Source organism: Entelurus aequoreus, linkage group LG05 (genome assembly GCF_033978785.1).
Source record: "Entelurus aequoreus isolate RoL-2023_Sb linkage group LG05, RoL_Eaeq_v1.1, whole genome shotgun sequence".
NCBI classification, from domain to species: Eukaryota; Metazoa; Chordata; class Actinopteri; order Syngnathiformes; family Syngnathidae; genus Entelurus; species Entelurus aequoreus.
Window position 1 is genome coordinate 13,791,248 of NC_084735.1, and position 16,204 is coordinate 13,807,451.

General features: G+C 38.8%; 1 protein-coding gene across 1 annotated transcript in view; it reads left to right on the top strand.

Annotated features, from left to right (window-relative positions):
• Positions 1 to 680: 680 nt before the first annotated feature.
• The window catches only part of LOC133649749 (fibrocystin-L-like), a 67,050-nt gene continuing 51,526 nt past the window's right edge, over positions 681 to 16,204 (top strand). Inside the window, exons 1-16 of the mRNA XM_062046404.1 lie at positions 681 to 762; positions 818 to 928; positions 3,029 to 3,130; positions 4,968 to 5,233; positions 5,305 to 5,396; positions 7,482 to 7,641; positions 7,717 to 7,852; positions 7,931 to 8,074; positions 8,147 to 8,301; positions 10,836 to 10,946; positions 11,018 to 11,164; positions 11,235 to 11,359; positions 11,439 to 11,602; positions 11,686 to 11,858; positions 13,341 to 13,473; positions 13,570 to 13,847. Of these exons, the coding sequence (XP_061902388.1) occupies positions 681 to 762; positions 818 to 928; positions 3,029 to 3,130; positions 4,968 to 5,233; positions 5,305 to 5,396; positions 7,482 to 7,641; positions 7,717 to 7,852; positions 7,931 to 8,074; positions 8,147 to 8,301; positions 10,836 to 10,946; positions 11,018 to 11,164; positions 11,235 to 11,359; positions 11,439 to 11,602; positions 11,686 to 11,858; positions 13,341 to 13,473; positions 13,570 to 13,847 (2,379 nt within the window). The remainder of the gene's footprint in view (positions 763 to 817; positions 929 to 3,028; positions 3,131 to 4,967; positions 5,234 to 5,304; positions 5,397 to 7,481; positions 7,642 to 7,716; positions 7,853 to 7,930; positions 8,075 to 8,146; positions 8,302 to 10,835; positions 10,947 to 11,017; positions 11,165 to 11,234; positions 11,360 to 11,438; positions 11,603 to 11,685; positions 11,859 to 13,340; positions 13,474 to 13,569; positions 13,848 to 16,204) is intronic.

The following is a 16,204-nucleotide window of genomic DNA, read 5'->3' on the forward strand; positions in this document are numbered from 1 at the left end:
TATATATATATATATATATAGATATGTATATATACATATATATATATGTATATATACATATCTATATAAATATGTATATATACATATCTATATATATATAGATATGTATATATATATATATATATATATATATGTATATATATATATATATATATATATATATAGATATGTATATACATATGTATATATATATATATATATATATATATAGATATGTATATATATAGATATATATATATACATATCTATATATATATATATATATATACATATCTATATATATACATATATATATATATATATATATATATATATATATATATATATATATATGTATATATGTATATATACATATATATATATATGTATGTATATATATATTTATATAGTGTCTATACATGTATATATGTAAATATTCCTGGGGTGAGGATTTGATTCAGAATTGATTCTCGATTCAAACAGTGTTTAAACATTTTTCAAATAAAATTCAAAACAGGTTAGAAAAGCTCCTTCTAGTTGTAAGGAGAAGGCCTAAAAACCTCCTTTTTAAAATGGGTTCTTGTATATATTGAAAAAAAAAAAGTGTTTTGAATTGATTTTTGAAAATGATGAATGTATTAAGAATCAGGATGAATGGGAAGCAATGTGGTTGTTAAATAAGAATACTGATGAGTACTTCCATGCCATGCAGGAGCTCAGCAGACAAGAAGGTCTACAGAGTCTCAGCCCTGCACAAGTTGGGAATGTTCCAGACCTACGCAGGTAACCTCACCTTCGCTCTCCGCCCTCCACCTGACACTAACATCTGCACCTTCAGAGGTCGCCGGGGTCACGCCGTCCCACGGCAGCGTCCTGGGCGGAACCCTGCTGACCGTCCACGGGCGCTTCTTCGACCAGACGGACGGCCCGGCACGTGTGCTGGTGGGAGGTAAGCACAAGAAATCATTGTGTGTCAGTCACAGCACACAATGCAAACACACAACATGGTAACACAAAGAGTGTGTCAGTCACGGCACACAATGCAAACACGCAACATGATAACACAAAGAGTCTTGGCAGCCATTGTTCTGCAACATGACAACAAACCACCAGGGAACTAGTTCAACTGCAACATTCCACAGCTTACGTGAAAAAGCTGGTTGTAGTTTTTACAGTATATTACTGTAAACAGAAAACAGGACCACTGTTATTTTTACTGTAAAATTTTGGAAAATGACCTGCCAGTTTTTTTTTTAACCGTTCGTTGTTTTTTACAGCGCATTACTGTAAATCGAAAAATGATACCACTGTTATTTTTACTGCAAAAGTCTTGTAACTGAGCTGCTTTTTTTTTTACTGTAAAATCTACAGTTGTTGTGTTTACAGTGTGTTACTGTATATAGAAAACAGTACCACTGTTATTTTTACTGTAAAATTCTATTGACTGAACTGCTGTTTTTTTAACCATAACATCTGGTTGTTGTTTTTACAGTACATTACTGTAAATGGAAAACAGTACCACTGTTATTTTTACTGTAAAATTCTATTGACTGAACTGTTTTTTTTTTTTTAACAAAAGATCTACAGCTATTGTTTTTACAGTGCATTACTGTAAATGGAAAACAATACCACTATTATTTGTACTGTGAAATTTTTGCAACTGAGCCACCATTTTTTTCTTACCGTAAAATCTACGAGTATGGTTTTTACAATGCGTCACTGTAAACAGAAAACAGGACCACTGTTATTTTTACTGTAAAATTTTGGAAAATGACCTGCCAGTTTTTTTTTAACCGTTCGTTGTTTTTTACAGTACATTACTGTAAATCGAAAAATGATACCACTGTTATTTTTACTGCAAAAGTCTTGCAACTGACCTGCTTTTTTTTTTTTTTTTACTGTAAAATCTACAGTTGTTGTTTTTACAGTGTATTATTGTATATAGAAAACACTACCACTGTTATTTTTACTGTAAAATTCTATTGACTGAACTGCTGTTTATTTAACCATAAAATCTGGTTGGTGTTTTTACAGTGCATTACTGTAAATGGAAAAACGCTACCACTGTTATTTTTACTGTAAAATTTTGGCGGCTGAGCTGCCCATTTTTTTACCGTAAAATCTACAGTTGTTGTTTATACAGTACATTACTGTGAATGGAAAACAGTACCACCGTTATTTTTCCTGTAAAATTCTATTGACTGAACTGCTGTTTATTTAACCATAAAATCTGGTTGGTGTTTTTACAGTGCATTACTGTAAATGGAAAAACGCTACCACTGTTATTTTTACTGTAAAATTTTGGCGGCTGAGCTGCCCATTTTTTTTACCGTAAAATCTACGGTTGTTGTTTATACAGTGCATTACTGTAATTGGAAAACAGTACCACCGTTATTTTTCCTGTAAAATTCTATTGATTGAACTGCTACTTTTTTAACCATAACATCTGGTTTTTGTTTTTACAGCACATTTAAATAGAAATCGGTATCACTGTTATTTTTACTGTAAAATTCTATTGACTGAACTGCTGTTTTTTTTTTAAAACAAAAGATCTACAGCCATTGTTTTTACAGTGCATTACTGTAAATGGAAAAACGGTACCACTGCTATTTCTACAGTAAAATTTTGGAGAATGAGCTGCCAGTTTTTTTACCGTTTATTTTTATAGTGCAGTACTGTAAACTGAAACACGGTAACACTGTTATTTTTACTGTAAAATTCTATTGATTGAACTGCTGTTTTATATTTTTTAACAAAAAATGTACAGCCATTGTTTTTACAGTGCATTACTGTGAATGGAAAACCGTACCACTGCTATTTTTACTGGAAAATTCCGGTGACTGAGCAGCCAATTTTTTGACCGTTTTTACAGTGCATTACTGTAAATTTCGGTAAACCTTTACCGAACCGAATGTTTGGTACTGAAAAATCTGCAGTGGCGAAGTAGGGTGTAAATGGCGGCTTGGGGAAAAACTGAATGTTCCAAAAGACGGTGATGCATTGTCTTGTTCCAAGGCAAACAACAACACTAACATGTGATTGGCTGCAGGACTGCCGTGTGAAATCCAGAGCGTGCGCGACAGCGAGATCACGTGCGTGACAGCCAAGCGGCAGATGACAGACGACGAGCGCAACACAACAATCTATCCAGGTGAGGACTTTGACGTGACGCTTATCTCCGGGTCGTCCACTCGCACGCACCGGAGACCGTGACTCAACGCGGCCTTTGAAGTGAAAACATGCACCATTTCAAAGGAACACGCCGTGACTGGTTATCTCTCGTCAACACCTTGTGTGTACTACGAGATTTTATCCCATACGTACATCTCATTGTGCTAGATGTGAATGTTTTATCCCATACGTACATCTCATTGTGCTAGATGCGAATGTTTTCTCAGTGGCCTAGTGGTTAGAGTGTCCGCCCTGAGATGGGTAGGTTGTGAGTTCAAACCCCGGCCGAGTCATACCAAAGACGATAAAAATGGGACCCATTACCTCCCTGCTTGGCACTCAGCATCAAGGGTTGGAATTGGGGGTTAAATCACCAAAAATGATTCCCGGCCCACTGCTCCCCTCACCTCCCAGGGGGTGAACAAGGGGATAGGTCAAATGCAGAGGACAAATTTCACCACACCTAGTGTGTGTGTGACAATCATTGGTACTTTAACTTTAACTTTATCCCATACGTACATCTCATTGTGCTAGATGTGAATGTTTTAAGGGGAACTCAATGTGATCTCTGAAAGGGCCACAAATTATTTTGAAAAGGAGAACACTCACCCACACAATATGATTACATACACTAGCTCAGGGGTGTCCAAACTTCAGATCTGTCTGTCAATATCAAGTCTAATTTAAAAAAATGTTTTATGCCCTTTTTGTTAAAGAAAACTATGTTTTTTATGGCAAAAACACAAAATATGCAACATTTTCCCGCCAATTTTTTTTCAAAGTGGAAGTCATTGGAGCTTTAATAGGAAAACAAATCATAACATATTTGATTTTCATTCATTATTAGTTTTTGAGCAATTTTTTTATGGTGGTAGGCTGTTTTTTTTAATAATTTCCACAAGGTTCAGTGGGCAGGTTGTGTTTTGTGTGACCATGTGTGTTGATTTTTTTGTGTTGTTGATTTTATTTATTTTTTTACCACGCCATGACTAGGGAAGGTGGTTTGAATTGGGTTGTATGAGTAAATGCTGTGCATGCACTCCCTAGAAAGTAGCTTTCATGGTCTGGCCTGAGTCACTCACATTGTCCACAAGATGGCGACGAATAAGCACTAATCAAACATCCTACTCGGCAAGATACCGGGGGGGAGACCCTTGCTTTAGCTCAAATTCAGATTTTTTTGGCCATTATAGGTTTTTATTATTTGTTTTATGTTTTTGTTGTTTTTTAATGCCCTTTTTGTTATAGAACACTTGATATTTTTTTTTATGACAAACGCAGAAAATATGGAATATTTTCCCCCAAAAAAACATTTCAAAGTGGAATATTTGTTAATAATTGGAGCCTTCAACAGGTCAATATTTCATAACAACATTGGAGTATTTTCATTGGAGTATAAATAATTCATTATTCATCAGTATAAATAATCTTCATTGGAGCATAAATACTTAATTGGAGTATAAATAATTGGAGCCTTCAACAGGTCAATATTTCATAACAACATTGATTTTGATTCATTATTATTTTTGCGCAATGACAGTTTTAATAAAAAAAACAGGCTCTTTTGATCAACTTCTTTATGTTTTTTGTAATAGTATTTCTAGAATGTGGCACGGGTCGTTAAAATAGTGAGATTTTTGTTGTTGTTATTTTCGTTGTGAGTGGGCCAAATCAATCAATCAAAGTTGATTTTATATGGCCCTAATCACTAGTGTCTCAAAGGGCTGCACAAGCCACAATGACATCCCCGGCTCATAATAAATAATCCATATTAGAAGTATTTGTCACGGAAATGACCTTTGTCCCCTTGGAACCAGGTGGCCGAGGCCTCAAGATGGAGCTGTGGAACAACACCAGGTCCGGAGACCTGAGCGACATCCAGAGCTACAACGAGAGCAAAGAGGGATACTGGTCGCAGTGGATCGACTCCATGCCGCACAACTTCCCCCATGAGCTGCACGACTTGAGCACCAGAACCAGAGGCTTCTTCGTGCCGCCGGCCAGCGGCAACTACACCATTTACCTCAACTGCGACGATAAATGCCAGCTGTACTTCAGCAACTCCAGTCGCCCGGAAGACAAGGCATGATAACTTCAAATCATTCCTCCCGATGTCTAAATGTCAGAAAACATGTTTCACTAACTTCCATTCAGGTCCAAGTGGCTTACCAGCCGTACTACGTTGGCGACTACACAAAATTGGAATCGCAGAAGTCTGAAGTCATGGCTCTCGAGAAAGGAAAAGTGTGAGTCCATCTAAGACATCGAGTCCAAACTACGGCACGAGTTTAACGAGCAAGCGCAGCATTCACTTATATGACCCAATCCAAACAACCTTCCCTAGTCATAGCACAGGAAAAAACAATTCGACCGGCGCAAAAAAAAAAGTCAACAAACATGTTACACGTAAGACAACCTGCTCACTGAACTTTGTGGATATTATAGAAAACAGCCAACCACCATAAAAAATTCTAAAGTTATTCGGGAATCATTTTTGGTGATTCAACCCCTATTTCCGACACTTGGTGCTGAGTGCCAAGCAGGGAGGTAATGGGTCCCATTTGTATAGTCTTTGGTATGACTCGGCCGGGGTTTGAACTCACAACCTGCCAATCTCAGGGCGGACACTCTAACCACAAGGCCACTGAGAGGGGTTATATATGACATATACAGTATATGTATAGGTATATTTATACACTACCGTTCAAAAGTTTGGGGTCACATTGAAATGTCCTTATTTTTTAAGGAAAAGCACTGTACTTTTCAATGAAGATAACTTTAAACTAGTCTTAACTTGAAAGAAATACACTCTATACATTGCTAATGTGGTAAATGACTATTCTAGCTGCAAATGTCTGGTTTTTGGTGCAATATCTACATAGGTGTATAGAGGCCCATTTCCAGAAACTATCACTCCAGTGTTCTAATGGTACAATGTGTTTGCTCATTGGCTCAGAAGGCTAATTGATGATTAGAAAACCCTTGTGCAATCATGTTTACACATCTGAAAACACTTTAGCTCGTTACAGAAGCTACAAAACTGACCTTCCTTTGAGCAGATTGAGTTTCTGGAGCATCACATTTGTGGGGTCAATTAAACGCTCAAAATGGCCAGAAAAAGAGAACTTTCATCTGAAACTCGACAGTCTATTCTTGTTCTTAGAAATGAAGGCTATTCCACAAAATTGTTTGGGTGACCCCAAACTTTTGAACGGTAGTGTATACATATATACATATGACACTTATATATATATATATATATATACATATACATGTATTTACTATATATATATATATGAGCGCTTTGAGTCACAAGAGAAAAGCTCTATATAAATATAATAATTTTATACATATTTTTTATGTCATTTTAACATGGCTTTTTATGTGGTCTGCTATACCATTTAACCTGGCCCACCACATCATTTTATCGTGGATAGCCACTTCATTTGAATATGGGCCGCCAGTTTACTTTATGTGGTCCGCCATGTTATTTAAGTGGCCCGACAAATGATTTTTCCATGGCCCACTGTGTCATTAAAGTGGCCCACCACGGAATCCCCTATATCATTTTATCATGGCCTGTCACATCAATTTATTGTGGCCTGTGACATCATTTTATGTAGTTCGCCACATCATGTTATGTGGTCCGCCATATCATTTAAAATGGCCCACCACATCATTTTATTGTGGATCACCATTTCATTTGAATATGGACCGCCAGTTCTTAAAAGTGGCCCACCACAGAATTTATGTGGGCAGCCAAGTCATTTTATTTGGTCCCCTATATCATTTTATCGTGGCCTGTCACATCATTTTAATGTGGCACGGCATATCATTTCATGTAGTCCACCACATCTTTTTTTGTAGTCCGCCCCATCCTCTATGTCAGTGGTCCCCAACCACCGGGCCGCGGCCCGGTACCGGTCCGTGGACCGATTGGTACCGGGCCGCGGCCGCACAAGAAATAAAAAAATTTAAAAAATAATAATAATAATTGTTTTTTATTTGTATTTTTTTATTTTTTTAAATTAAATCAACATAAAAATCACAATATATACATTATTAATCAATATAAATCAATACAGTCTGCAGGGATACAGTCCGTAAGCACACATGATTGTATTTCTTTATGACAAAAAAAAAAAAAATTTTTTATTTTTTTTTTACGAACCCCCACCCCTCGGTCCGTGGGACAAATTTTCAAACATTGACCGGTCCGCAAGTACAAAAAGGTTTGGGACCACTGCTCTATGTGGTCTGCCACATTATTTTTAATGGCCCACCATGTCATTTTATGTGGGCCACAAGTTTTATTTGTCTTTGTCCCGCAGCTACTACATTGAAATCCTGCATCAGGAATATAACGGTGCAGCCGGCATCAACCTGGCCATGTTCCGACCCGAGAGCTGGTTTACCGAGGAGCAGTCAGACGATGCCGTCAACGAGGTCCAGGTTGTCACGGTGAACTACGAGGCCTTTGACGAAAAGCAGGTAAGCGGAGGCTCCGAATAGATTTTCGATAAGGAGACTCCGGTCAGTCCAAGACATGTGGGTCACATCTTCCAGGTGGTGACCTTGGAGGCGTGGCCTGACAAGGTTAGTGGCGTTCAGGAGGTGCAGAAGGTGAGTGTGAGTAGCGCCTGTGTGGGCCTCCAGTGTGGAAGCACCTACTTCAGCCTGCACTATGAAGACGTCAGCACTGGTAATGTGGACATGGTGAACTGTGTGAGACCGGAACACTCCCGCCCTCGGTCTTTTTGCTGAGGTTGAATCTCTTCAGGCCCGATTGCTGTCAGCGCCGCGGAAAACGTGGTGGAGAGAGCCTTGAACAATCTGTGGTCCATCAAACCCGACTCGGTTCGGGTTAGCAGGGACGAGGACAGCGACGGAGTTCATTTCACGGTCACGTTCGATTCCGACCGGGGTGAGAAGCTAAAACCGATTCCCGGGGATGCGGTCCAGCGGGACTTCATCCTTGTTTTTCCCCCGGCTGCAGGTGATTTCAGGCCTCTCCGCTACGAAAGCCTGGGTTTGGACACCAACATCACCGTCACAGAGGTGACCAAGGGCAGGAGCAACATGGCCACGTTCACCTTGGTCTGGGGGGGCATACCCACTAAGCCCATTCCCAGCAGTGCCAATGACTCAGAGGTAGGTTGCCAGTTAAAAACCGTGCCCATACTCAACTAAAGCCAGTCGAACACTGCTAATGCTAGGTTCACACCAACAGCGCTTTGACGGCGCTTTAAAGCGGCATGCAAAGCGGCGGTAAAGCGTAACAAAGCCTGATTAAAGCGTGAGGATCGTAATGGATCGTGGGAAAGCTTGTAGTGAAGCGGGACCTGCGGCAAGTGCGCCAAATTTTTTTAAACGGTTTTAAAAAATTCGGCGCTCTGTCAAGGATGGAATAAAGCGCAGAGAGCGTATCAAAGCGTGACAAAGCCTGAAAAAGCTCAGCAAAGCTTGACTCAAAGCGTAGGAAAGCTTAACAGATCTTGGTTCAAAGCGCGGACCCCAGTCTACAACTACAAATAGGAAGTGACTGTGATATTGACTAGTGACATTGAATATAAAAAATAAAAGAAATGCCTTTTATTATTGTCAACTAGCATAAGAAATGAAAGATAGATATTTATTAAGATGACAAAGAAATAAAAGAAACGAAGATATAAAACATAATAAATAATAAACATAATATATCGGGAAAAAAAGAGAAATTGAAAAAATAAATGAATATAAAACATAATAAATAATAAACGTAATATAACGAAAAAAGAAGAGAAATTGAAAAAATAAATGAATATAAAACATAATAAATAATAAACATAATATAACGAAAAAAGAAGATAAATTGAAAAAAAAAAGAATATAAAACATAATAAATAATAAACATAATATAACAGAAAAAAAAGAGAAATTGAAAAAATAAATGAATATAAAACATAATAAACAATAAATAATAAACATAATATAACGAAAAAAGAAGATAAATTGAAAAAATAAATGAATATAAAACATAATAAATAATAAACATAATATAACGAAAAAAGAAGATGAATTGAAAAAATAAATGAATATAAAACATAATAAATAATAAACATAATATAACGAAAAAAAAGAGAAATTGAAAAAATAAATGAATATAAAACATATTAAACAATAAATAATAAACATAATATAACGAAAAAAGAAGAGAAATTGAAAAAATAAATGAATATAAAACATAATAAATAATAAATAATAAACATAATATAACGGAAAAAAAGAGAAATTGAAAAAATAAATGAATATAAAAAATGTGTGGAAAACAGTATACTGAGTTTTTCACATTTTTTTTTTACTTATTTGTTTATCATATTTCTCTATTTTATTACATTATGTGTTTTATCCTGTATATAATAAAACAAAAAGAGAAATCAAATAAATAGATAAATCTAAAAAAAATGTGGGGAAAACTTAGTATACTGAGTTTTCACTTTTTTTTTTTACTTATTTGTTTATCATATTTCTCTTTTTTATTATATTATGTGTGCGCACGCAATTTATTCATCAAATTCACAAAATAATAATCACAGCATCTTCCAAATTGCACATAATTACATAACAATCATCATCATCAGCAGCCGTTGTCAGTCCACTGCTGGACGAAAGCCTCAGCATGTTTCTGCCATAGTGAACGATCTCTCTTAGCGTACTCTTCATGCTGGTTATTAGCCTACACCTTTCACGCTGGCTTGGTGCGGGTTGGAAGGGGTATTTTATATCAGAGATCCTTCTCCTAGACTAATTGCCTTACTGGGCTGTTGAACTTAGTCTGTCCTGTTGGTTGTCCGCGCCCCAATTACCCAGGGACCCGCTCAGCTTTATGGCGCTGACCGCCCGCCAGTCACAAGAGAAGGTGCAAACGGTTCTTTGTGTGCATTTTATAGACGTTAGTTGGGACTCACTAACCCCACACACAACCTCCCATCTCATGCCTGGATGTAGTTTAACGTCATACCCATGCCTGGATGTAGTTTAACGTCATACCCAGGACATAACAATATCACATTTCAAAGTCATTTTTACAAATTAATGTTCATAATGTTCATGACACATTAATTCCAATGCACAACAGAGCTTGATAATCGTGTCAGAGCCTGATTTAAAGCGTCAGGATCGCATCAAAGCATAATAAAGTTCAATAAAGAGTAATAAAACGTATCAAAGCGTGATTTAAAGCATATCAAAGCGGCATCAAATCGTGAGGAACGGTAATTCGTCCCCCCAAAGCGGCAACTAATTCGTATCAGAGCGTATCAAAGCATAACATTACTTCGGAGATCGGGATATACGTGGAAAAATTGACAAAAATGACGGCGCTTTGCTCGCCGCTTTAAAGCGCGGCAAGCGCCGTTGGTGTGAACCAGGCATTAGGAAGTAGTATTGTAGCAAAATACGTGTCCGTCTGTAATCGTGTCTGTGGACTAATTTGTGTGTTTGTATCGCAAAAATGTGTGTAATCAAATATGCATGTGCCTGTTGTAATTGGTATGGCCGTATTCTGATTTGTGTGTGTGTGTTTTTTTTCCACACACACAGATTGAGATACAGACACACAAATGAGTACACAGACACGGGAACTGCTACAATAATACTTCCATACACCGCTCGTTCAACGGCCGTTTTGTTCGGACTTTGACCAGGTCCAGTGGGCTCTGGAGGACATGATGAAGGCCGAGTGTCCGGTTGAGATCGTCACCGAGGAAGGACGGGACGTGAAGTTCTTCAAGGACTATGAAGATGACCACGACACGGTCGGTGATGAACCGGATCGTCACAACGGAATAATTCTTCGAAACGACATGACTTTTCTTGCCTGGCACAGTTCGGCGGCGCCAAAGGGACACGGGTTAAAAACGGTGCCTTCTGCGGATCGTGGTCGCTGGAGAATGCCGAGGTTCTTTTCAAGGAAAGTTACAGGACGCGGTCCGGTGCGGCCTACGGGGGCATTTCCCTGAAGCAGCATCCGACGGTACAATAACACACAAAGATGCTCTTTTGGTTGGTTCAGCCACTTTTCTAAAATCTCTTTGCCCTTCCAGCTCTGCTTTGCACATAAGGGAATGTTCAAAGATGAAATTGGCATAAAATTTACTTACACTGATGAAGAAGACCAAATCAAGACCAAGACGGCAAAGATCAACACCGTCTTTACCAAAGGCTACAAGTCAGTGAAAATGGTCCATCCCGTAAATCTGGATTAGTCCAGACTAGAGATGGTGACTTTGATGACTTGCTCTGCGCAGGTGGAGTTACAAGTGTGTGGACTTGCAGACGTCTCTGCAGACGGACTACGTTGGAAGCGCCTACACCGTCCTGGAGGTTTATCTCTACAAAGACGAGTCCGGGGAAGACTTCTACGTGGATGCCGTCCACATCGGCAAGAGGTCCACCACAGAGGAGGAATACGGTGTGCAGCCGCATTGCGGTTCCATTTTGGCTAAGGTCCAGACCAAACGTGACACGTCTCTGTCGCTTGGGTTCTTCCGGTAGCTGTTCCTGGCAAGAGGAGGCCGCCGCCGTTTGAGAGCACAGGTCTTGCTTTCAAGGAGATCTCTGTCGTGAAAGAGACCAACTCCAACGGGTCGCAGGCCAGCTTTGAGATCACAGCCACACCACTGGACTGCGGCTTTGGGTTCCCCCTCATAGACGTTGGCTTCCTGCAGGTAAGTCGTCAACGGAAATGGACCTACCGTTGGGAGAAAGATTTGGAAGATAACTTTACTTATTTAGATCATTCTCTTGCAATGCCAGGATTAGATTTCAACAAGGTTTAGGTTTGAAGGCCATGACAGGGAATGCAAACACGAGAAGAATAAGAGCTGATACTGACACGATGCGGTCTAACAAAGACACGCAGGGATGGTAGATACAGATACAAAACCAGTAAAGTTGGCACTTTGTGAAAACCGTAAACAAAAACAGTATGCAATGATTTGCAAATCCTTTTCAATTTATATTCATTTGAATAGTTTCTGGGTGTTGTCGATAAATGGCTTTCGCTTTGCATAGTAATAATAATAATAATAATAATGGATTAGATTTTATATCGCGCTTTTCTATTATTAGATACTCAAAGCGCTCACAGAGAAGTGGGAACCCATCATTCATTCACACCTGGTGGTGGTAAGCTACATTTGTAGCCACAGCTGCCCTGGGGTAGACTGACGGAAGCGAGGCTGCCAATTTGCGCCTACGGCCCCTCCGACCACCACCTGTCATTCATTCAACATTCATTCACCAGTGTGAGCGGCACCGGGGGCAAGGGTGAAGTGTCCTGCCCAAGGACACAACGGCAGCGATTTGGATGTCAAGAGGCGGGGAGCGAACCTGCAACCCTCAGGTTTCTGGCACGCCCGCTCTACCCACTACGCCATACCGCCCCATAGTAGAGTTTTAACTTGCACTTACAGATGTAGCGACCAACTGTAGTTACTGACAGTGGTTTTCTGAAGTGTTCCTGAGCCCATGTGGTGATATCCTTTACACAGTGATGACGCTTTTTGATGCAGTACCGCCTGAGGGATCCAAGGTGTGTAATATCATGGCTTATGTGCAGTGATTTCTCCGGATTCTCTGAACCTTTTGATGGTATTACAGACCGTAGATGGTGAAATCCCCAAAAATTTCTTTCAATAGCTGGTTGAGAAAACTTGTTCTTCAACAATTTGCTCGGGCATTTGTTGACAAAGTGGTGACCCTCGCCCCGTCCTTGTTTGTGAATGACTGAGCATTTCATGGAAGCTGCTTTTATACCCAATCATGGCACCCACCTGTTCCCAATTAGCCTGTTCACCTGCGGGATGTTCCAAATAAGTCATTGATGAGCATTCCTCTACTTTCTCACTCTTTTTTTGCCACTTGTGCCAGCTTTTTTGAAACATGTTGCAGGCATCAAATTCCAAATAAGCTAATATTTGCAAAAAATAACAAAGTTTTCCAGTTGGAACGTTAAATATCTTGTCTTTGCAGTCTATTCAATTGAATATAAGTTGAAAAGGATTTGCAAATAATTGTATTCTCTTTTTATTTACCATTTACACAACGTGACAACTTCACTGCTTTTGGGTTTTGTACATTGTTCAACGGTGTCAGTGTCCGCCATGATTGAGATTTTGGCGTCACTTGAAACGTGTCTACTCTTGTAGAGGACCAACAGCAGCGAGGACTCGGCTGCGTTTCAGGAAGGTGCCGCCATCGTCACAGTTACTCGCCCTCACAGAGCCACCCCGCCTCTGAACGGCACCTTCGGCGTGGAGATGAATGGGCAGCGTGTTGAAGGTAGCCCAGATGCATTGTAGACATTCTGGAAACTCGCCCACCTAAACTGTGTCGGCAGCTCCTGCGGAAAAGTCACCGACCAGTTGTGGTTCCCAGGTCTGTCGGTGGACATCAGTCAGGAGGACCTGAAGTACGCCCTGGAGGGAATCCCCGGGATGGGCCTGGTGGATGTGAAGTACACTGGAACGTGCAGACAGCCCAAGTGGATGGTGGAGTGGCTGACGCGGCCGGGAGACCAGCCTATGCTGCAGCTCAACGGTTCTTTGGTGGTTGGCAAGGACGTGGATGTCTGGGCCAGTGAGAGGAAGAAGGGAGGGCAGATGATGCGGAGCATGACCGGAGACTTCTTCCGTGTCTGGGAAACCAAACCACAGGTACGACCTCCAGTGATCCTCCTCTCTTTGGAGCCGCGTCTGGCTGTGTTAACTCACTACTCTAAATCTGCTGGAGCGAGTCCAATTGGGTGTCAGGTGTATGTTGTGCCTCCAGGCGAGCGCAAAATCACATTAAGACGCTACTGGATTTGTGGCCGCTCCCATCTGTTGTTGTGAATCTGTGAAATAGTGCCTTCCAAGAGCTTTCTTCTTTTTTAAGAAGCCTGCTTTATTCCATGACTTTTGTGTTCCTGGGGTTTTACAGCTCCGGGAACACACCACTGATATGAGTGCCTAGTTAAGGTCGAGGGAAAACACCTTTTTAGGATGAGTTGAGGCACACTAAAATGGGTTTGGGACTTTTAGGGGTGCTTTTTTGGGGCGAGAGCCTATCTACTTTTATTAGAAGAAGTCCATGGACTCGGGAAATGATTAACAGACCTTAAGATCCCAACATACCCCAGATTGTGAATGTACTTGTTTAGCGCTTTAATACACCTGGAATGATACCCAAAGTGATTTATACTCTACAGCAGGGGTCACCAACCTTTTTGAAACCAAGAGCTACTTCTTGGGTACTGATTAATGCGAAGGGCTACCAGTTTGATACACACTTATATAAATTGCCAGGAAATAGCCAATTTGCTCAATTTACCTTTAACTCTATGTTATTATTAATAATAAATGATATTTACACTTAATTGAACGGTTTAAAAAAGGAGAAAACACGAAAAAAATGACAATTACATTTTGAAACATAGTTTATCTTCAATTTCGACTCTTTAAAATTCAAAATTCAACCGAAAAAAAGAAGAGAAAAACTAGCTAATTCGAATCTTTTTGAAAAAATTTAAAAAAGAATTTATGGAACATCATTAGTAATTTTTCCTGATTAAGATTAATTTTAGAATTTTGATGACATGTTTTAAATAGGTTAAAATCCAATCTACACTTTGTTAGAATATATAACAAATTGGACCAAGCTATATTTCTAACAAAGACAAATCATTATTTCTTCTAGATTTTCCAGAACAAAAATTTTAAAAGAAATTCAAAAGACTTTGAAAAAAGATTTAAATTTGATTCCACAGATTTTCTAGATTTGCCAGAATAATTTTTTTGAATTTTAATCATAATAAGTTTGAAGAAATATTTCACAAATATTCTTCGTCGAAAAAACAGAAGCTAAAATGAAAAATTTAATTAAAATTTATTTATTATTCTTTACAGTAAAAAAAATAAATTTACTTGAACATGGATTTAAATTGTCAGGAAAGAAGAGGAAGGAATTTAACAGGTAAAAAGGTATATGTGTTTAAAAATCCTAAAATCATTTCTAAGGTTGTATTTTTGCTCTAAAATTGTCTTTCTGAAAGTTATAAGAAGCAAAGTAAAAAAATTAATGAATTTATTTAAACAAGTGAAGACCAAGTCTTTAAAATATTTTCTTGGATTTTCAAATTCTATTTGAGTTTTGTCTCTCTTAGAATTAAAAATGTCGGGCAAAGCGAGACCAGCTTGTTAGTAAATAAATACAATTTAAAAAATAGAGGCAGCTCACTGGTAAGTGCTGCTATTTGAGCTATTTTTAGAACAGGCCAGCGGGCTACTCATCTGGTCCTTACGGGCTACCTGGTGCCCGCGGGCACCGCGTTGGTGACCCCTGCTCTACAGTGTTTCCCATAAACTGCCAAGATACCTGTGGCGGTGGGGGCGTGGCGATGGGTGTGGTCACCATGACATCATCGAGTAATTTGCATAATTTACTACAATGATTTGATTTTCTCTAAAAAGGCTCAAAAAATGTATACTTACTAATTAATAATAACAGTTTTGTTTTGTTTTAAACGTCCATCCATCCATCCATCCATTTTACAATATAATTACAACACTTTATGTACATATTTATATACAGATTTAAACAATAAGTTATTCACTGAAATATATTTATTAATTGTGGTTCTTACAAAAAATATATCTTATAAAATATAAAAGCTAAAATGTCTCAAAGCTCTGCCCCTTTAATTAGTGCATACTAAATAATTTAACTTTAGCCTACTACTACAACCATATTATTTACCAGCAACATAAAGTGGAACAGAGGCAGAGGTGTCCTGCCACAGTCAGTAACAAATAAACAGAAAACAGTAGTGGTGGTAGATAGACACAGAGCTTCATCAAACATCTGATCCACTGAACAAAGAGCTCCAAAAATCTTGAACTTTAGACTGCTATCAGTTTTACTCCCTACACTTAACCATGTGTTTCCTACTGCCTGCAGACTTTGCACCCTTTGTTATATACACATGTTGTGTTTCTAATATAAATACATTTAATAAAGTCAAATACAAATAAGG